The 23362-nt window shown below is 41.9% G+C and overlaps 1 protein-coding gene across 4 annotated transcripts in view; it reads right to left on the minus strand.

The window, feature by feature from the left end:
• Positions 1-9358, minus strand: part of pigo (phosphatidylinositol glycan anchor biosynthesis, class O) — a 32305-nt gene extending 22947 nt beyond the window's left edge. For 2 of the 4 annotated variants that reach the window (XM_043687872.1, XM_043687890.1), the window contains exons 1-3: positions 8505-9355; positions 5656-5799; positions 4421-4544 (exon numbers count right to left, since the gene is read on the minus strand). In XM_043687872.1, coding sequence (XP_043543807.1) covers positions 4421-4544; positions 5656-5799; positions 8505-9006 — 770 coding nt within the window. In that variant the 5' untranslated portion in view covers positions 9007-9355. Of the gene's footprint in view, positions 1-4420; positions 4545-5655; positions 5800-8504 lie in introns of all 4 variants that reach the window. The other 2 variants (XM_043687882.1, XM_043687901.1) reach the window with 2 other exon arrangements.
• Positions 9359-23362: the final 14004 nt, after the last annotated feature.

Here is a 23362-nt window from a genome sequence, read left to right on the forward strand (position 1 = left end):
CCAGTTCCAAACTTCCAGCTCAGCACTGTCCTCATGACTTGTCCTACCTGCCTATCTTCTTTTCCACCTATCCACTCCACCCTCCTCTCTGACCTATCACCTTCACCCCACACCCATCCACCCATTGCACTCTTTGCTACCTTCCCCCACCCTCCTCCCTGACCTATCACCTTCATCCCCACCCCCACTCACCTATTGTACTCTATGCTACTTTCTCCGCACCTCCACCCTCCTCTCATTTATCTCTTCACCCTTCAAATACACTGCCTGTATTCCTGATGAAGGGCTTTCGCCCGAAACGTCGATTTTGCTGCTCCTCGGATGCCGCCTGAACTGCGGTGCTTTTCCAGCACCACTAATCCAGAATCTGGTTTGCAGCATCTGCAGTCATTGTTTTTACCTAGAACTCACCAAGCAGCCTGCTGTGCTCTGAATATTATCGAGCTTCTTAAATGTTGTTGGAGATGCACTCACAAGGGAGGAGTGCACATGTGGACAGGCTTTAGGGGTCAGCTGGTAGGTTATGCACTATAGATTCTTAGCCTTTGGCCTGCTCATATGTGGTCACAATATTTATATGGCTAATCCAGATCAATTTCCAGTCAATAATAAAGGGGTTAATTAACTGGTGCAGCCAGGCTTAGATCTTTGAAATACAGGCGATGTCATATCTCCACTGTGAAGGCAATGGAAACCTGGACCTTTTGACTGAGAGATAGGGACCCTACCACTAATTCACAAGACCCTTTTCAATAGGTCTCTGTTGCAATTAGGTAAACTGTACAATTGATTTTTAAATGCATCACTTTATCTTGGAATCTTTAAATATTTGCACAAAACTACATTATTGATAATCGCAAATAGCAATAAAGCCAAAATGTGTCTTGTGCTTGCATAGATATGACTTGTGATGTGACTGCAGGAAGCACTATCATCACAACACGAGGATGTGATTGCACATGCGCTGCTGATATCACCAGGCTTTCCCTCCCAGTAGTGACAACAGAACATACTTTCTCAAACACCATTACTTTACAACATTCTACCCACCGCCACTTAGCAGGATTGGTGGTGCTGCCACATCACCGACTATTCCCTATTGCTGGCAAAGGAGTGATACACAATCACAAAGAAGGAGCAATCTACATGTTCCAGTCAGTCAGAGACCACATTGCACACACTCCAGTTAGAGTTAAAAATCACACAACACCAGGTTATAGTCCAACAGGTTTAATTGGAAGCACACTAGCTTTCGGAACGACGCTCCTTCATCAGGTGATTGTGGAGGACTCGAACGTAGTACAGAATTTATAGCAAAAATTTGCAGTGTGATGTAACTGAAATTATACATTGAAAAATTGATTATCTGTTAAGCCTTTCATCTGTTAGAATACAGTGATAGCTTCACTTCTTTCATGTGTAAATCACAAAACCCTCTTTTTCCAAAGTTGCATTCTTGTGTTAGCTGTTAACAATGGTGGTAGCTAGACAATATATTGAAGGTGTTAGCCCCCTGTGTTCTCTGTCTATGACCTGATGTTTAAATTGATTATAATCTAAAAAGTGAGGTAACAGAGTTTTACATAAATTCATGCAGTTTTTGAGCAAAGTGCAATGTAACTCTGCAAGTACAAATTCACCACACAAAATATATGTGTGCATGTGGGTCTTTGTCTGTCTGTGTGTGTCTGTCTGGGGTGGGGGTTGTGAGTGTGAGAATATGTGTGTGTGTGTGTAGTGAGTGCAGAGTGTCTTAAGTCTGTAAGGGGGTGCATGTGAGAGAAAACGGGGTACGATGCTCAACTCATCGACCGCCAGTTCCGACGTGCCACAGCAAGGAACCGTAATGACCTCCTCAGGAGACAGACACGTGCTGCAACTGACAGGGTACCCCTCATTGTTCAGTACTTTCCAGGGGCTGAAAAATTACACCATGTTCTTCGTGACCTGCAACACATTATCAATGAGGATGAGCACCTCACCAAGGCCTTCCCCACACTTCCACTACTTGCCTTTAAACAACCGCCAAACCTCAAACAGATCATTGTTCGTAGCAAACTGCCCGGCTCTCAGGACAACTCCATACAACCCTGTCACGGTGGACGCTGCAAGACGTGTCAGATTGTGGACATAGATACCACTATTACGCGTGGGAACACCTCCCACCTTGTAAATGGCAGGTACTCATGTGACTCAGCCAACGTTGTCTATTTTATACGTTGCAGGCGAGGATGCCCGGAGGCACGGTACATTGGGGAAACCGAGCAAAGGCTACAATAACGGATGAATGGGCGCCGCACAACAATCAACAGACAGGAGGGTTCCCTCCCAGTTGGGGAACACTTCAGTGGTCCAGGACATTCAGCCTCGGACCTTCGGGTGACCATCCTCCAAGGTGGACTTCGGGACAGGCAGCAGAGGAAAGTGGCCGAGCAGAGGCTGATAGCTAAGTTCGGTACCCATAGGGAGGGCCTCAACCGGGACCATGTCACATTACAGGTTTACAAGTGATCACCATTCTCACATGCACCCCCTCACAGACTTAAGACACTCTACACTCACTACATACACACACACACTTTCTCACACTCACAACCCCCACCCGAGACAGACACACACACACACAGACAAAGACCCACATGCACACATATATTTTATGTGGTGAATTTGTACTTGCAGAATTACATTGCACTTTGCTCAAAAACTGCATACATTCATGGTGAAGTCTGAGCTCAAAAACTGCATGAATTTATGTAAAACTCTGTTATCTCACTTTTTAGATTATAATCAATCTAAACATCAGGTCATAGACAGAGAACACAGGGGGCTAACACCTTCAACATATTGTCTAGCTACCACCATTGTTAACAGCTAACACGAGACTGCAACTTTTAAAAAAAAAAGGGTTTTGTGATTTACACATGAAAGAAGTGAAGCTATCACTGTATTCTAACAGATGAAAGGCTTAACAATTAATTTTTCAATGTATAATTTCAGTTACATCACACTGCAAATTTTTGCTATAAATTCTGTGTTACGATCGAGCCCTCCACAATCACCTGATGAAGGAGCGTCGCTCCGAAAGCTAGTGTGCTTCCAATTAAACCTGTTGGACTATAACCTGGTGTTGTGTGATTTTCAACTTTGTGCACCCCAGTCCAACAACGGCATCTCCAAATCATGACTCCAGTTAGAGACTGTCACATGCTCCACATGACACTAAATTCATGTTGTGTGAATTGGACACAGTTACAGCATTTGTACAGAATTCCATTGCTTACAAGTGATGTCAACTTTCTCTTTGCACGCACATTCCTTGTGCTAATCAAGAGTGGTGCATCTCTCTTTTAGTCTCTTCCCCCACCTAAAATCAGAGAATTTTCCTCTCCTGCTTTTGTTTCTGATACCATCATCACAAAAAAGTAAACATTACTTCCAGAACATATTTATTCATTCAAGCACCATCAGAAAGTAAATGCTTTAAAACATCTGGGAATATTGAACAGCTGCGTACTTTCTTGGTTAAGCAACCAAAATGTATGAAGAGCAAAACTGAATTTTACAACACTGAATCCATTCTCCACACAACTGAAGTAAAAACAATCTTTTTGCATAAGTGGGGAATTTCACATCACTCATATTTGCCCAAATTCTGCAACGTCAAATCTATTTATTGAATAAACAACATTTCAAATGGACTTCAGTGATTCAAGGAAGCAGCTTACCCCCACCTTCTCAAGGGCATCTAAGGATGGGCAATAAATGCTGGATCAAACAGCAATATACACATCCCATGAACTTTAGTTTTTAAAAATAGTGTGAGCACCTGCACATATACAAACACTATGGATTAAATGCTAAATTAATATTTTTAGCTGATACATTTTGGCACTTACATTTCTGAAAGAGTTGAGAACTTTTCGTTATTCGTTCACCAAATATGAGCATTGATAACAAGGCAACCATTTATTACAATTCTTAAACAACCGAGTAGCTTATGAGATCATTTCAGAAGGCATTGGTAACTAAATGGGTTTTAATGATATTCTAATAGCTTCATGATCACCATTACTGATACTAGCTCTTTTATTAACTTAACTAAGATTTAAAATCCTCCAGCAGTCATGGTGAACTTTGAACTCAGGAACTTTTGTCCAGATCTTTGGATTACTCGTTCAGTAACATTGCCACTACATTTAACCCTCTAACCCAAAGTACGAAGTAAGAGCACCACTACAAACCACTACAAAAGGAATCAACACAGCTTGATCAAACAGTAACATTAGTTATAATATCAGTATTAATTTCAGTGATATTGATGATTAATATAGCTCACTACTATCATGTCTGTCTATTTACTAGAGAAACCATTTCAACAGCCTTAAAACATTTATAACTGCTGACACAACACCAAATGTACCTCAACATCTTGTTCATCTGCATGAGTTTTTCTGCCATCGCTGGATGGTGAGGTCCATATCTATGCCCACAGTGGTCAACTCCTAGAAAGTGCGCAATGAGTACATCCCATTCATTTCCTTCCACTACAAAGAGAGAACAAACTTGCACTTAGAAGAAATTATGATGTGAATAACTGTCAAATGGAGGCAAGAACAAATTAATCATAGCTTGTTCTTATGTACTTGACAGTTAATGTTTTGAGTTGAATATGACTCTTCTTCAGAACTTATGTTCTTACATAAAAATATTGCTTGAAAATGGTCGAACTCTCAAATTAATTTATTCAGTGAATATTCGTTGGGTCAACATGCAATTTTCATTTATAAAGAGTACCTCAGTGGTATAGATATTGGTGTATTAATATGCTGATCTATGACAGTATAAGACTTTGACTTGGAAAAAAAAAGCTAATTGATGTTACAAATCTGGAGAAAATACAAATAAATAGCAGTAAAATAAAGTATTCAATATTAATACAAAAGTGACAGTCAAAATGTTTGATCCTTAGTGGAAAACAATTATTATTTCTACCAATTTACACGGTGACTTCTTTTTCTTCAGTACCAAATTAATTATCTATTGAGAACGTAATGTTCCAAGATATTGGAAATCTATTTGTGGATATCTTGACCCAACATCATGTTTCTTGGATTGCTCAGAACTGATGAGCCTCAAAATGTGGCTCTGAATGAACTGATTTTAAGCAACAACTTGGTGAATATACATTGCTATCACCCTCGTAAACTAAACCCAATCGTACAAATACAAAGTAATGATCTGCTGGAGAAACTCGACAAGTCTAATAGCATCTGTGGAGAGAGATAGAGTTAACATTTTAAATTTGATATGACTCTTATGCAAAAGCTTTTTCTTGGCTAGCACATTTTAATCAAAGCGTTAAATGCAAGTTCCATAAAAGAGCTTGCTGCAAGCCAAGTCAGCCAGCTACTTTAAATGCTAATTTAACAAGGTTTGCATTCTTAGCTAAAATAAAACGAAGAACTGCAGATGCAGAACAAAAAGAACTGTGAAGTTTTGACAAAGGGTCATTGGACCCTTAATTCTGTTGTTCTACCTACAAATGCTGCTAAACCTGCTAAATTTCTCCAGCACTTTATTTTTTGTTTCATGCATTCTTAGTAATTCGGATACCTAAGTTCCAACAGCATAACTAAGTAAGTCGTCACTGCTTACCTGTTGTGTGGATGTGTTGAAGAATACCATCATCCACCGTGTGAAGATCTTTCACATTAAAAGAAGGAAAGGGGAATGACTTGAAGAACTTATTTGGAAACAGACCTTCCCAAGTGTCATCCCCCATGAAAACTATTTTCTTCTCTAAAGGAGCAAAATAAACACAATAAAGTAGATTAATTTTGGTTCACATTGTGAAATATTAAAATGTATTTCTTATTCTTTACTTTGATTAGTCAGTGATAGAACATTTAAAATAGCCTAACTGTCTGAACAGTAACAATATGCTGTCAATAAATTAAAAATGTACATTAACTCCCTCTCAGTTCCTAGGATACTGTCCTGGACCCAATCATCTTGAGCTTCTTCCCTCCAACATGAGGCCAGAAGTGAGCATGTTTGTCGACGATCGCATGATGTTCACCACAATTCGTGACTGCACAGATGGTGAAGCAATCCATGTTCAAATGTAACGATCTAGACAATATCCACATGCCTGGATGGGTACAGCTCCACCAAAACTCAAGGAGCTTGACATCAGTCAGGACGAAACAGTCCACTTGACTGGTACCATATCCACAAGCATCCACCATTGATGCTCAATAACAGCAGTGTTTACCATCTACAAGATGCTAAATTCACCAAGGCTCCTTAGTCAGCACCATCCAAAACCAAGGCTACTTCCACAGGGGAAGGGCAAAAGCAACAGATACCCAAGAAAACCAGCACCTGCAAGTTCCTCTCCAAGACACTTATCATCCTTATTTGGAAATATATTGCTGTTTCTTCACTGTCGCTGGGTCAAAATTCTGGAAATTCCTCCTTAAAAGCACTGTGGACAACTCACAGCATGTGGACAGAATCGATTCAACAAGGCAACATACCATCACCTTCTCAAGGACAATAAATGCTGGCCAGCCAATGATGCCCACTTTCCACAAAATTGTTTAAAATGATTCCCCCCCGCCCACTTTAAAATTGACTTGGTTATTTATTGTTATGAAGCAGAGGTCGACCATCCCTCTGATAACTAAAACCAAAACATCCAAAGAGGCTCACCTCACCTCTGCTCAGTGTGAGGAGTGGTATAACCTACCTCTCATCCCCCAATCTGTTATAAAGGAGTGGTTAAATAAAATGAAATCCTTTCACTTACTCTATAATAAGTAAGTGGCAATTTATTTACATAACTCCAACAGTGAACAAATTAACAGAACTACTAACAAGCTGAACAATTCCTCTCCACCGATTAACTATTCCCAAATAAAACAAAGTCCTAATGGAATGCTGTTTCAATAAATATAGGTATCACTTCTATAAACCAAAAATAATATAGTCTCCCAAAATTACAGCCAGGTTAGGTCTTCTGGACCCATCTGTGTATGCTCCAGGAATGTCTCCTCTTTTGAATTATCATGTCAAGAACGCCTCCCTCCACCAAATTCTTGTGTCAGTTCTTCTGTCAGGCATGTTCATTCTGTGAATTCAGCTGTCTGGAATATTAGCGAATTTATTAGTTAGATGGTGCTTTCTCCAAGAGCTGAAAGTTGTTATCTCGTGGATGACGACAATTGGCTCTTGGTTGATTTTCAAATGCCCTCATCTTTTATAGTTTTGATGAACTATTAATTTCTTATAATTGGACTGGTTCTAGGTTGTCAAAACCATCAGATTTAAATTTAATAGGTCTTGGTAACTGAGTGGGAGAAAATAAGGATTGCAGGTGCTGGAGATCAGAGTCAAAAGGTGTGGCACTGGAAAAGCACAGCAGGTCAGGCAGCATCAGAGGAGCAAGAGGGTCGATGCATACGCCCAAAACGTTGACTCTCCTGCTCCTCGGATGCTGCCTGACCTGATGTGGTTTCCAGCACCACACTTTTTGACTCTTGGTAACTAAGTATTTAGTTTAAATTGATTGGCTAAATTTGAAAAGACTTTTTTTGTAGAAATGCTGCTTAGCTGTTCGATACAAAATGCTTCAATTCAGGCACTCTGTGCACCTTCACTTTAAGTTGTTGTTCAGACAAATATTTGAAGCCTAAGCACTGAAAATGCACCACCTTTTAAAGGAACCACACAATACTTCCCCCAATTTTACATACACCAACTCTGCAACTCTATGCTTCTGAATATCTTTTCCAGAACTTTGTTTTTTTTTATTTTTATAAAATATAACAACTTAAGGGCCAAACCCATTTAATTCCAGCTCAAAATTTAAGTGCAGGTTGATAGGAGTTGTCATTATTTTCGTTCTAGGATAATGTCATATTTAACTGGCCAAAACAACATAGTTCATCAGCACACATAAATAAACTTCCTCCCACATGCCCAATGTTGACCCCAACTGCACAGTGGAAAACAAGGAGAAAGTGAGAGAAATCAGAACCCTTCCTGAAGGGCTTATGCCCGAAACATCGATTCTCCTGCCCGTCGGATGCTGCCTGACCTGCTGTGCTTTTCCAGCACCACACACTCAATTCTGCACAGGGGAAAAAAAATTAATTGGATGTTCTGGAACCTAGTAGAAATAATTCCAGCTTTCAGTAACAGATTCTCTGTTCAGAGTATCTGGTAGAGCTGTCTTGTTTACATGTCATGTTACAGACTATTGTGGACAAATAATGTGATCACAGTCTTTCAAGTTCAAACCCATGACCCAAAAGAGCAAAACTTTGTTGACTAATGTAACTTGAAAAGAGAAGTGGAAGGCATTTGCCAGCTTTTGATTGTGGATTCAATGACTGAAATAAATAGAATGAAAAATGAAATTCAAGACTTTCAAAAAATACAGCCTGGCATTCAGTTCATCAGTGGTCTAAAAAGACAATGACCCATTTTGGCTAACCTACCATTTTGCACCAGTTGTTGAATTAGGTTATCTTCCTGAATTGCAGAAGACGCAAAGTTGCTGCCGACATCTATAAAGGTAGGTAAGGTGCCGGTGGTCATGCCTTTAATCCTCTGCATAGTGGTTGTCGGGGGGTCAGCTCTGAACTGGAAAAGCCTGGCGTGTTCTGGTTTAGAAATAACACTGTGATAGATCACGTCCAGTTTGTTCTCAAACGGTTTGGGATTCCTGTTTTTTGGATCGTATTTGGCGAAGTCAAACCTCAAAGCGTCTATGATCAGCACGATCGCCTTGGAGAAGCGCCTGGCCATCCAGCAGGAGTCTGGAGTGAAACCCTCTCCCTGGCGGCCTCCCCAGGCTGAGGGCATCGGCGCCTCTCCACATGAGCTGCGGCTGCGGAGCTCCACCCGAACCAGCAGGAAGCCGCTGAGAAACAGGCCGAGGCCGGCATAGAAGAGCAGGCAGCTCCAGCAGAGGGTGAGGACGGTCACTATCCTGGGCATGGCGGCGGAGATGATTGTGAGTAGCCTTCAGCACGGCGAACCACCGACCGGCGGCATCTCAGACCGCGCCGACGTCTGTTCAAAATGGAGACGGCAAGCCGCGGGGACCGGCTCCCACTGGATCTCTCCGCTAACGCCACAAACAGGCGGCGGGCATCACATCTCCCGCTTCCCGCGAACGCCGCTCAATGTGACGCCTGAAACCAAAAACAAAGAGATTCTCGAGAAAAGACGCTCGCGCAGCATCACGTCCCGCCCGGAAAGACAAGGTCACTCCCCTGTGACCTTTCCCCACAGACCGAGACCTCCCGCGACACAACAGGCGATCCGCCCCCTCACACTGCCTCCGCCGACAGCGCCACCTGCAGCACACAGAATTACAATTAGAATCCCCTGCAGTGTGGAAACAGGCCCTTCGGCCCATTAAGTCATCACCAACCCTTCAAGGAGTAACCCACCCAGACCCATTACCGATGTTTCCCCCGACTAATATACCTAACCGACACATCCCTGAACGCGATGGGCAATTTAGCATGGCCAATTCACCTAATCTGCACATCTTTGGATTGTGTGAGAAAACTTGAGCACCTGGTGGAAACCCACACAGAGAATGTGCAAACTCCACACAGATAGTCACCCGAGGCTGGAATTGAACCTAGGTCCCTGGCACTGTGAGGCAACAGGGCTAAGCACAGAGCCACCATGTCACCCACAGTACCACACAGACAACACAATGCAGTACTATCGCCCCAGGCATTCCTTCTCCACTCCCAGCACTTCACCATACAGTATCACCAAGTCATGTTCCCATGCAATCGCAAAAGCTGCAACATTTGCCTGTTTACCTTCCCCTCTTCATTATCCAAGATTCCAGACACACCTTCCAGGCGAAGCAGCAATTTACCTGCACCACTCAAACTAGTCATAGAGTCAAAGAGATGTACAGCACAGAAACAGACACTTTGGTCCAACTCTTCACTGCTAGTAATATAGTATCCTCTACACTGAGGAGATGGAACACGGACTGAGCAACCGATTTGAGGAACAGCTACATTCAGTCCACAAAATGACCCAAGCTTCTAGTTTCCAGCCACTTCAAGGCAGTACTGTGTTCCCTGGCCAACAGTCTTGTCTTGGGTCTGCTGCAATAATCCAGCAAGGCTCAGCATAAGCTGGAAGAACAGCATCTCATTTTCCACTTAGGGATCCTGTAGCCTCATGACTCAATATCAAGTTCAATAATATTAGAACCTGAATACCTTCTTCTATGTCATATACCCACCCCCAGACCCTGATGTGACATTGAATTGAATTGAATCATTTGTTGTCACAGATGTTCAATGTAAAATACAGTGAAAAATTTATACCATCGCTATGCATCAGCCCCATTCTCATTAACCTGAAATGAATAAAACTGAGAGTCCAACTTTTTATTCTCCACTGCCACAGTCCTACTCCGGACTCTCCAGCCCTCACCACACCACCGGCTCTGGGCTCACCAGCCAATATTACGCAGCTGCCAGAATCCCGCTTCAGGCTACTCCAGCCCACACCACGTGGAAGCAAGGGTCACACTCCAGGCTTTAGAGGTCAGCTGACTCTGTAGCCATGCTGCCCTTGAAGTTGCCATAGCTGTGGACTCCATTGAAGCTACCTTCCTATTGAATAAGCTCTCTTCAGAAAGTAAGTATAAGCGAAAATTACAAAAAAAAACTGTGAACTGACATGGACTGCTTCCAGCATGGCCAACCCATTTTCACCAACCTTTACATAATTAGTTTTACTTTCTCCCTGGCATACAATCATAAATCTCCTTGTCTGCAAAACTGTTCTTCTCTCACTCTGGGCTCCATCTTTACCTATCCACTCAGCCTCTGTCCCACCCTCCTCCACATCCCTGTCTTCAGCTTATATACCACCTTTCCCTGGCTACTATCAAATCTGAAGAAGGGTCACTGGAAATATTAACTCTGGTTTCTCTATAAAGATGCTGCCAGACATGTTGAGTTTCTCCAACAATTTTTTTTTCAGATTTCAAGCATCTGCATTTCTTTGTTTTATTTATCGAAAGGCAGTCCCTTTGGGATTAAGGGTGATTTCACAGAAAAATTGCAGTGCTGAGCTTTTCCAGCAATTTCTATTTTTGTTTCTGATTTATAGCATCAGCAGTTGTTTTGATTTTTATTCCCACAGCAATGTGGTTGGCTTTTAACTACTGTCTTCCCAACAGGGATGAATAACACATACTGGCCTAGCCAACAATACTCATATCCCATGAACAAATAAAAAAGTTGGCTATTTTTTGCAAATTTGCATATTTATTGAGATGGCCAGATATACTTGAATCATTATGGAAGAAACCAGAGCAAGTAGGTTTTTTAAAATCATAGTCATATATGAAGTAAACTGTTCGCTGGTAAAATTAAAGAAGATGATTACTTTTTTAAACATAAAGTACATTCATTTTCAATAATTGCAACTGCTTAGCACTCGGAGTTATACAGCGCGGAAGCAGACCCTCTGGTCCAACTTGTCCAGGCTGACCAGCATTTGGCCCATATCCCTCTAAACCCTTCCTTTTCATGTACACACAGGTGCCTTTTAAATGTTGTAATTGTACCAGCCTCCACCAACTTCTCTGGCAGCTCGTACCATACAAGCACCTCCCTTAGGTCCCTTATAAATCTTTCTGCTCTCGCTCTAAACTTCTACTCTCTAGTTTTGGACTCCCCTACCGTCGTTAAAAGACCTTGGCTCTTTGCCCTATCCATGCTCCTCGTGCTTTTATAAACCTCTATAAGGTCACCCCTCAGCCTCTGACACTCCAGCGAAAACAGCCCCAGCCTATTCAGCCTCTCCCCATAGCTCAAACCCTCCAACACAGTTGTAAATCTTCTCTGAACCCTCTCCAGTTTAACAACATCTTTCCTATAACAGGGAGACCAGAACTGAGCACAGTATTTCAAAAGTGGCCGAACCAATGTCCTGTACTGCTGCAACATGACCTCTCAACTCCTATACTCAATGCATTGATCAATAAAGGCAAACACACCAAACACCTTTTTCAGTACCCTGCCTACCTGTGACTCCACCATCAAGGAACTATGAACCTGCACCCCAAGTTCTTTTTGTTCAGCAAAACTCCATAAAGTGTATAAGTCCTGCCCTGATTTGTCTTACCAAATTGGAACACCTCATGTTTATCTAATTAACCTACATCTGCCACTCATCGGCCCATCTGATCAAAGTCCCATTGCACTCTAAGACAACCCTCTTCACTGTTCATTACAACACCAATTTTAGTATCATCTGCAAACTTACTAACTATACCTCCTAGATTCACATTCACGACTGATAACAGGCCTCCAGTCAAAAAAACCTTTCATCAGCACCATCCATCTATTACTTTCAAGCCAATTTTGTATCCAAAGAGCTAGCTCTCCCTGTAGTCCGTGTGATCTAACCTTGCTAACTAGTCTACCATTCAAACCTTGTTGAATGCCTTGCTGAGGTCCGTATGGACAATGCTCACCAGTCTGCCTTCATCAATCTTCTTTGTCACTTCTTCAAAAAAAAATTCAATCCAAGTTAGCGAGACACAAGTTCCCATGCACAAAGCAATATTGATGATCTCTAATCTGTGCTTGCCTTTCCAATTACATGTAAATCCTGAACCTCATAATCCCCTCCACCACTCACCTCAGGCTCACCAATCTATAGTTCTCTGGGTTTTCCTTAAGTAATGGCACCATATTAGCCACAATCTAGGGGTATTAATGATACAAATATCTCAGCATGGGGCCCAGCAATCATTTCCTTAGCATCCCACAGAGTTCTAGCAAACACCTGATCAGGTACCAGGGATTTATCCAGCTTTGTGTCTGAAGACATCCAGCACCTCCACCTTTGTAATATGGATTCTTTTCAAGATGTCACCATTTATTTGTCCAAGTTCTCGAGCTTTCATATCCTTTGCAGTAAATACTGACATGAAATATCGATTTAGTATCTCACCCATCTCCTGTGCTTCCACACATAGACGGCCTTGTTGATCTTTAAGGAGCCCTATTTTCTCCCTAGTTACTCTTTTGTCCTTAATGTATTTGTAGAAATGCTTTGGATTCGCTTTCACCCTATTTGCCCTCCTGACTTCTCTCTTGTGTATATTCCTACTGCCCTTATGCTCCTTTAGGGAATCACTCAATCCCAGTTGTCTATACCTAACATATGCCTCCTTTTTCTTGACCAGACCCTCAATTCCTCTAATCATCTGGCATTCCCTACACCTACTAGCCTTGCCCTTCACATTAACAGGAACATACTGCCTCTGGACTCTTGTTATCTTATCTTTGAAGACCTCCCACTTTCCAACTATCACTTTATCCGTGAATAGCTCCTCCCAGTCAACTTTTGAAAGTTCTTGCCTAATATTGTCAAAATTGGCCTTCCTTCAATTTAGAACTTTCATTTTTAAATCAGCTCTATCCTTTTCTATGAACGTTTTAAAACTAATAGAATTATGATCACTGGCCCCAAAGTGCTCCCCCACTGACAACTCAGTCACTTGCTCTGCTGTATTTCCCAAGAGAAGGTCAAATTTTGCTCCTTCTTTAGTAGGTTTATCCACATACTGAATGTATCAGTGCTACATTCCTCTGAGAAAATATTCTTGTACACATTAACAAATTCCTCTCCTTCCAATCCCTTAACACCGTGGCAGTCCCAGTCTATGTTTAGAAAGTTAAAATTCCCTAAAATTACAACTCTTATATTCTTACAGATATCAGAGACCACTTACAAATTTGCTTCTTAGTTTCCCACTGACTATTGGAGGACAAGAATACATTCCATTAAGGTAATCATCCCTTTCTTATTTTTCAGTTCCACCCAAATAACATACTTCCAGGAATATCCACCCTACGTCCAGTTGTAATGTTATCCCTGACCAAAAATGCCACTCCCCCTCCTCTCTTGCCCCCACCCCACCTTTCTATCTTTCCTATAGTTTAAAGCCTCCTGAGTAGCATGAGCAAATCTCCACGCCAGGATATTGGTCACCTTGCAGTTCAGGTGCAACCCATCCTTCTTATACATGTCACTTCTACCCCAGAGATTCCAATGGTGCAAAAAATATGAGTCCCTGCCCACAGCACCAGCTCCTCAGCCATGCCAACGTTTGCTCTATCCTTCTATTCCTACTTTCACTGGCACATTGCACCAGAAGCAATCCAGATAATACTACCCTTGAGGAATACCTTTTAACCCCCTGCCAACTTTCCTTTATTCTCTCTATAGAGCCTCGTCCCTTTCTCTTCCTATATCCTTAGTACCAACGTGTACAGCGACTTCCTGCTGGTCACTCTATTCTTTGACAATATTCTACGCTCCCTCCGAGGCATCAGGGAGGCAACATACAATCTGATGTCTCATTGATGGCTCCAAAAATGTCTGTCTGTGCCCCTGACCAGAGACCCCTATTACAACCGATCACTTGGAATTTGACATACCCCTCAATACTGTAGAGCCAGTCTCGATACCAGAAACCTGGTATCAGTGCTACATTCCTCTGAGAGTCCATCATCCCCTACACTGTGCAACACAGCATACTTGTTTGAAATGGGCATAGCCACAGGAGACTCCTGCACGACCTGCTACGTCTCCTACCTTACATAGAGGTAGCCCAATGACTTGATTGTATCTGCAGTTTTTCTACCTTCCTGAAATTGACATCTGTCACACTCCCTGGCTCCTGTAAATTCCTCATTGCCTCTAACTGCGACTCCAACCTATCCATGCAAACCAAACACACTTCCTGCAACCAAAATCATCAAGATTGTTGAAATTCTTGTGAATCACCCACATCTGACAGGAAGGGCACATCACTCTATTAAAGACCATCTCTGCACTTTAATCTACAGACCCAGAAAAAAGCACAGTCTCACTGCTCTAAAAACACTACTCTGGAATAACTTAATGCATATGTTTTATATTTTTAAAAAGATTTAATCAAGATACATCTCAGTAAAACATAAAAAAAACTTCAACCAATTCACTATTATAGATTTACAAAGAAAAATTAAGATTTATATGTTTTATAAGTCTTAAAAACAAACACTTAGCTAATCAGGCTCTAAAATCCTGAACACTCCCAGTTGTGAGTAGTTCCGACAATGAGGTCTCTCCAACATCAGCTGTGGAATTTCACTTTTTCTTGGACTGAACTGATTTCCACAGATCATTCTAATTTCACAGTTATTTAGCTGTGAAAGTTCACTGCTTGGTTTTGTTTGATTTTTTAAAAATTGAACTCTGTAGCCATTCTCCGACCACCCACATGGTCTCACCCAAAACTGTCACCTGCACTCTCTCCTTCCTCCCATGTAAACCATCATTGTTTTTGATATTTTTTAAAGTTCAAAAAGCATAACAAACAACATAAAAAAAACAGTAATTACTGTTCCAAGAAATTGAGGAAATCAGTCATAGAGTTGTACAGCACAGAAACAGACCCTTCAGTCCAACTCATTTCTGCCTGACTGGGTATCCTAAACTGATCTAGGTCCCATTTGCCAGCATTTGGCCCATATCCCTTTTAACCCTTCTTATTTTGTGTGCTTATCCAGATGACTTTTAAATGTCTTCATAGTACCTACCTCCACCACTTCCTCTGGCAGCTCATTCCATAATGTGCACCACCCTCTGCATGAAAAAAATGCACCTCAGGTCATATGAATCTCCATGTCTGCTTCTGTATCAAGTAATATATCACTCCAATATGTAAGCAACAAAATAAATGTTGTCCAGAGTGACCAAAATGTCCAGGCTCTGTATCTATTTCTCATCTCCCTGGTCATCATTTTGAACTCCCATTGTATTGAGTACCTCTACAAAATATGTTTCCATGTTCTGCTCAGCAAAGTCACGTAAGGAATGTTGATGCTTGTCTCCGTCTGCAGCAGGTGGTGAGGGAACCATTAAGAGGGGATAAAAACATACTTGACCTCATCCTCAAACTTGCCCGCTGCAGATGCATCTGTCCATGACCTTATTGGCAGAGTGACCACCCCACAGTCTTTCTGGAGCTGAATTCCTGCCTTTATTATCAATGTGCTAAATAGGACAGACTTCAAACAGATCTAGCAACTCTAGACTGGGCATCAATGAGGCATATTGGGCCTTCAGTAGCATACACAATCTGCAACCTCGTGGCCTGGCATATAACCTCCTCAGCAATTACCATCAAGCCAAGGGATTAAACCTGCTTCAATGTAGCATGCAGGAAAGGGTCCATTAGTTTTACTAAAGGTGGGGATGTTGGGTCACAGCATGGTGGAAAAATAAGGAAAGAACAAAAGAGTTCTGTGATTGTCTCTAAGGTATAAGTACTGAAATACTAAAGGGTGAAATTTCATTGATTAAAACGCAACTTGCATCCATCTTCAAATCTTCAAATATATATCAATTTTATGTTGCTACATTACACAGAAGCTACAGTTAAACTCTGAATGTTAATGTTAAGACCAAAGTTCAACAAGATAACTTGTAAAATCATGGGTTGGCTGTTCTTCAAACATATGTTGAGTTTCATTTAAACAGTTTAGAGGACAAAAAGCAGAGAGCTCAAAATAGGAGTGGGTAGAAATTTGAAGTGAGAGGTGGCCAGGAGCTTGCAGTCATTTTTGTGCACTACATAGAATACTAAGAGTTGGAAGTTGTACATTATTAAATTGATTTTGACTTCTGACCATTGAAGCTTTACAGCAATTAAATACAAAATAATTGGTTTTGATAGTCATTTTTTGTGTGTACAAATTTTGTGTATTAACAAAATAGTTCATAATATTTTGGGTTAAAATCACTAAAGATTTAGCTCTGGTATCTTATTTAACCTTGTGATCATCTGATAGCAGTAACATATAATAATACAAGTATGAATTGTGTGATAGCAGATTTAAATTTGAAAGTTACATAAAGCTGTTGACCTCTTGGTCACATTTCTATTGATTGCTCTATAATATGAGGTTAAATTAATAATAGACACATTTACTTTCATTTCACAATATCCACATTGACACATAATGTCAACATGCAACATTTTTAGTGATTCCATGCCTACCTCTGAGCCAAGAGATAAATATATGAACTCTGTTCTGCCAATTCTGCTGAGAGTTCCTCAATTCTCGATTGTCAGATATTAGGTTCCTTGTTTTCCGTTGATGTAGATGCATTGCTCCCCCACCTCCGACCTTTTCCCACTCATTGTGACACTTGTGGCAATCAATATGTGTTGCAGAAATTGTGACTTCACAACATGCAAAGGGTTGTAGTCAAGTTTAAGATTTTTAAAGTTTTAACAACTCTTCTAGTCCACTAATTTTTAAAACTAAAGACTCAGCCCTTTGTTCTTCAAGGTTATTTGTTCATTTTTATTTAAAACTTAAAAGTGTGAGAGATTGCACATTAATGGGTAGATCATTTTAATTAAGCTAATTTACAAACCAGGTGTGTTATTTTCATAATTATAGTGTAGTCAGGAAATAGTGTCCAGCCACAGATTTTGTGTGACGATTCCCAGTTGTCTCACAGTTCTGCTACTCCACAGAACCAAATGGGCAAGAAATTGACCTTTACTGAAAAGCTTCTAAAAATATTGGAAAATCATAGTTCTTTACAAACAATTTTTTAAGTAAACAAGTAGAAAACATGTAATGACTCTCCACCTGGTAATGATTGTTTTAAATGAATGTTTTAGCAGATATGGTGATGTGAGCTGAATTTTAAAAGTATAACCAATTATCCATCAGACATTCATGCAAACAAAGAGAACATACTTTCCAAGTCTGCATTCAATAGATTGTTTTGTTTAACTCTGTCTTTGGTATGTTGATATCTTTTGTATCCTGAAGGTTAGCATAGCACGCACGACAATCTTTATCTCAATTCTGATGAAATCGTGATGAATGTTCCTGTATAGTAAAACAAAGTGACTTCAAAGGATATGTGAAGGACATGCAAAGACTTGCATACATAAGATGCAGGTGCATACAAAGTATATTGAACAATTCTTTACGGCTGTCTACACATCTTTGTTTGAGAACTGTAAATATTCACAACACTTCTGTAGTAAAATATTTTGTGCACTTTTTTTTAATTCGTTAGGTATGAAATATCTTTAAGGTTGAAAACAATTCTGTCCCATTTTCAATTTATGTTCTCACCATGCACCTGTTCTGAATAGGGAGGACCTGTTGTGTTGTTCTCCTTGTTTCTCCATGTCAGTTGCACTTGGTCTCATAACGCTCCAGGTGGACCTCAGATTTGTCCACCTTTGTCCTTATCCATGGTTTTTCCCAGCTACAGTTGACAGGGCCCTCATCCATGTCTAACCCATTTCTTGCATTTCTGCCCTCACTCCTTTCCATCCTTCCCACAACAATAATAGGGTCCCCCATGTCCTCATTTTCCACCTGACCAGACCATGCATCCCCAGGGGGATGTCACCAGCAGACATATATATCTGCTCCCCTCTCTTGTAAGCATTCCACAGGGACCATTCCCTCCAGGATACATTGGTTTCACGCCTCCACTCCCAGCACTTCTTCACACCCTCAGGATGCTTTCCCATGCAATTGCAGAAGGTGCAACACTTACCCATTTACCTTCACCTCACTATAAATGTTTCCCCTAAGCTGCAGGGAATGCGCTTGCCTCTCCAATGTTCTGTGCATGGCGATTCTGGTTGGAGGTCACTGCTGTGCATGAGACTCAGGAAGCCTGTGCAGCAGTAAGAAAATTAGAGGCAAATGCTCCTCACTATACAAGGCCTAGACACACCTTCCAGCTAAAACAGCAATTGATCTGCACTTCATTCAATCTAGTCTATTGTATTTGCTGCTCACAATATAGTATCCTGTACACTGGGGAGACAAAATGCAGGCTAAATGACCACTTAGCCAAAAAGCTACACTTTATCTGTATCCCCCAGATACTGATTAAGGATGATCAGCCATGATTGTATTGAATGCTGGTGCAGGCTCGAAGGGCAGAATGGCCTACTCCTGCACCTATTGTCTATTGTCTAAAAATGACTAAGCTTCCAATTGCCTGCTGCTTTAGCACCCACCATGTGCCCCAGCCAACATTTCTGTCTCAGGCCTGCTGCACTATCCCAGTGAAGCTCAATGCAAGCTGGAGATAGAAGAACACATCTTCTGCTTAGGTATCTTACAGCCATCAGAACTCAACTTGGAGTTTAACAATTTCAGCGTGTGAACATTTTCTATGTTCGTTACCCACCCCTCTTACTCCCAGATCCTGTTCTGAATGGATTGTTCCCAGCACAGGGAGACAATGAGGTCTGCAGATACTGGAGATCAGAGTTGAGAGTGTGTTGCTGGAAAAGCACAGCAGGTCAGGCAGCATCCGAGGAGCAGCAAAATTGACATTTCGGACCGGAGCCCTTCATCAGGAATGAGGATGGAAGCCTCGGCAGTGGAGAGATAAATGGGAGGGGGTGGGGCTGGGGAGACGGTAGCTGAGAGTGCAATAGGTTGGTGGAGGTAGGGTTAAAGGTGAGGAGGGTGCAGCAAAGAGGTGGGAAGGAAGATTGAGAGGTGGAACAGATCATGAAGACAGTGCTGAGCTGGAAGGTTGGAACTGGGATAAGGTGAGGGACGGGGAAATGAGAAACTGGTGAAGTCCATATTGATGCCCTGAGGTTGAAGGGTCATGAGGCGGAAGATAAGGTGTTCTTCCTCCAGGCATCGGTTGGTGAGGGAGTGACGATGGAGGAGGCTCAGGACCTGCACGTCGTTGGCAGAGTGGGAGGTGGAGTTGAAATGTTCAGCCACAGGTTAGTTGGGTGATTGGTGTGGGTGTCCCAGAGATGTTCTCTAAAGCGATCTGTGAGAAGGCATCCAGTCTCCCCTATGTAGAAGAGACTGTATCAGGAGCAACGGATACAATAAATGACGTGTGCAAGTGCAGATTAAACTGATGGATGTGGAAGGGTCCTTTGGGGCCTTGGATGGAGGTAAGGGGGGAAGTGTGGGCACAGGTTTGCAATTCCTGCGATGGCAGGGGAAGGTGCCAGAAGGGGAGGGTGGCTTGTTAGGGGGCGTGGACCTGACCAGGTATCAATGTGGGCTTCATTCCTGATGAAGGGCTTTTGCCCGTAATGTAGATCTTCCTACTCCTCAGATACTGCCTGACCTGCTGTGCTTTTCCAGCAACACACTCTTGTTCCCAGCACAGCCAACCTATTTTCAACCTATTCACAGTTCCCACGAACACTGATTCAACATTTACTTCTTCCGTGACTTATTATCAGCGATCCTTTTGTCTGTTTTTTTTTTCTCTTTCTCTCTTTTTGGGCAATGTCTCTATTTCGTTGCCTCATTCATGTCTCCCAACATTGAAAGAACTGACTAATTTAATTTAGTTATCTAAGTGAATGTTCTAGTCACCAAAAATGTATAATCCAAAATATAGGTACAGTATTGGTAGTTAAACTAGAAAAGAAATAAAATACTATCTTAAACACATCGATGTAAATTAGTCAGAGGATGAACAAGAGCAACTACAATAGGGATCAAAAATCAAAGAAAAACATAAAAATAAAAATAAAAAATACTGGCATAGTAGGCGGTCCAGAGAATGTTCTGGATTGATTCTGGGTGCAGAGACTCTTATGAGGAGAGGTTGAGTAGTTTGAGCTGGGACTCACTGGAGTTTAGAAGAATGAGAGGAGACCTTATTGAAATGAATAAGATTCTCAGAGGACTTGACAGGGTAGATACAGATATGTTATAACCCCTTGTAGGAGTCTAGGACCAGAGGCTATAATTTCAGAATAAGGCATTATCCATTTAAGTCAAAGATGTGGACTAATATTTGTTTCTGAAATAAAATTTTAAAAAATGAAAAATAAAAAATAAATAAATGGCTCTCTGGATTCTTCCTCCCCTCGCTTTCACTCCCCTTCTTCTAACTTCACTTCTTGCTGATACTGAACAATCCATGTTCAGCAAAGGAGGCTTTTTATAAATGTGTGGGATAAGTTTGCCAACTCCAGCTGGACATATTCCAGGACATGTTATCGAATCATAGAATCCATACAGTGTGGAAACAGGCCTTTCAGCCCAACAAGTCCACATCGACCCTCCTAAGAGTAATCCACCAAAGCCCTGTTCCACTACTGTCCTATATTTACCCCTGCCTAATACACCTAACCTACACGTCCCTGAACACCATGGGCGATTTTGCTTGGCCAATTCACCTAACCTGCACATCTTTGGAATGTGGGAGTAAACTGTAGCACCAGAGGAAACCCACGCAGACACGGGGAGAATGTGCAAACTCCACACAGACAGTTGCCCGAGGTGGGAATTGATCCCGGGTCCCTGGCGCTGGGAGGCAGCAGTGAGCGGCCGTGCCGCCCCAATGATGCTGTCACCTCCATAGCCGGTTGCCGACTCAAACTCCACTCCTCTGGGTCACCTGAGCAAATCTTTTAAAAGGGCAGCATCCCCAATGATATACATAACACCACCCATAACTCCTTCTTTGATATGTTAATAATATCTTTGGTGCTGCTTTCAGCTCATACCCAAGACTGGGAAAGTTCATAGTTTCTATCCTCTAACCTGCACTTGATCTTTCTCTGACTATTCCCTCCTTTTCCTTGATTTCTCTGTTTCTTTTTCTGAGGATAGGCTGTTCACCAATGTCCAATACAAACCCCTGACTCCCACTTCCTGCAAGGATTCCATTCCATTCTCCCAGTTTTCCTGACCTTTGTGGACTCTATAAATATTCTTTAGCCACATAAGATCAACAATATTATCATTACTGACAAAATGGAGAATCTTAATTTGGGAAACACTAAACACACTGCAGTGATTTTGTAGAACACGCAGTGATATCAGGGAAAGACAGCACACAAATCTACAAACAACACATTTACTTAACCTGTCAAGCACCACACGCCCCTAAAGTGATGTAGGAGAGAGGAGGACCTGGAGACACAGTCTGCAGCATCTAAAAGAGTGGAAGAGAGAATAGAACCAGATAAACCTGAAATAACTCCACTGAGGCTGTCAAGCTATCACCAAGTCACCCTTTATTTACATAAGAAATATCCTTGGCACTGGTCCAGCTCCCTTGAAGGTAGCTCTTAAGAGTATCAGAATGTCTGAAACTCATCTTTTTATGTGTCAGCCAGATTAGTTGACCCAATCAGGGAAGTTATATTCTATGAGGTCCACTGGGCTGACCTCATTACAATCACTACGTCATTCCCTCTCCCTGCATCTAAAGACATAAGCTGATCCATTTTCTCGCAGTGCCTCCGAGGGCGTTTTAGGACCGGGTCAGTTTCCTGCAACTCTGTGTCGGATACAGGCAATGTGTAGTGCACAAGAGCTTGCCTCTTGTGCCCAGAGTGTCTCAGGAGAAATTCACTCTCTTCTTCGGTGGTAAAGGTGTCAATGCAGTGAGATCCGCTGTGTCCATTTCAGATTTGAAGGTTTCTTCAGCAATTGACTAGGAGAACTCAGTCTTTCTGAATGTTTTGGGGAGCTGGGCATGTTTTGCTCCCACACTGTTCCAGGAGTCCATGTATTGCAAATGATGCGCATAGTTTTTCTATCATTGTTCCTGTGTTTGGCAAACAAACTCTATGCATATCCAACATGGGGTTTACAATGACGAAGAACATTGAGCAGAAAGGACCTCGAAAGTCAATGTGTAATCAAGTCTACGGGGCATTGCTAGCAGTAAGTTTTGTCCTTGTTGCCACAAAAAGACATGACCCACTCTCACTAGTATCCTTACATACAGATGAGGAAGGACACCACTTCGACTGGGACAACACATCCATCCTAGGACAAGCCAAACAGAGACACACACGAAAATTCCGAGAAGCATGGCATTCCAACTGGAACTCTATCAACTTGAAAGGGTTCAGAAAAGATTTACAAGGATGTTGCCAGGGTTGGAGGATTTGAGCTATAGGGAGAGGCTGAACAGGCTGGGGCTATTTTCCCTGGAGCATCGGAGGCTGAGGGGTGACCTTATAGAGGTTTACAAAATTATGAGGGGCTTGGATAGGGTAAATAGACAGTCTTTTCCCTGGGGATGGGGAGTCCAGAACTAGAGGGCGTAGGTTTAGAGTGAGAGGGGAAAGATATAGAAGAGACCTACGGGGTAGCCTTTTCACACAGAGGGTGGTACATATATGGAATGAGTTGCCAGAGGAAGTGGTGGAGGCTGATACAATTGCAACATTTAAGAGGAATTTGAATGGGTATATGAATAAGAGGGGTTTGGAGGGATATGGACCGGGTGCTGGCAGGTG

The sequence above is a fragment of the Chiloscyllium plagiosum genome, chromosome 1 (genome assembly GCF_004010195.1).
Source record: "Chiloscyllium plagiosum isolate BGI_BamShark_2017 chromosome 1, ASM401019v2, whole genome shotgun sequence".
Taxonomy (NCBI): domain Eukaryota; kingdom Metazoa; phylum Chordata; class Chondrichthyes; order Orectolobiformes; family Hemiscylliidae; genus Chiloscyllium; species Chiloscyllium plagiosum.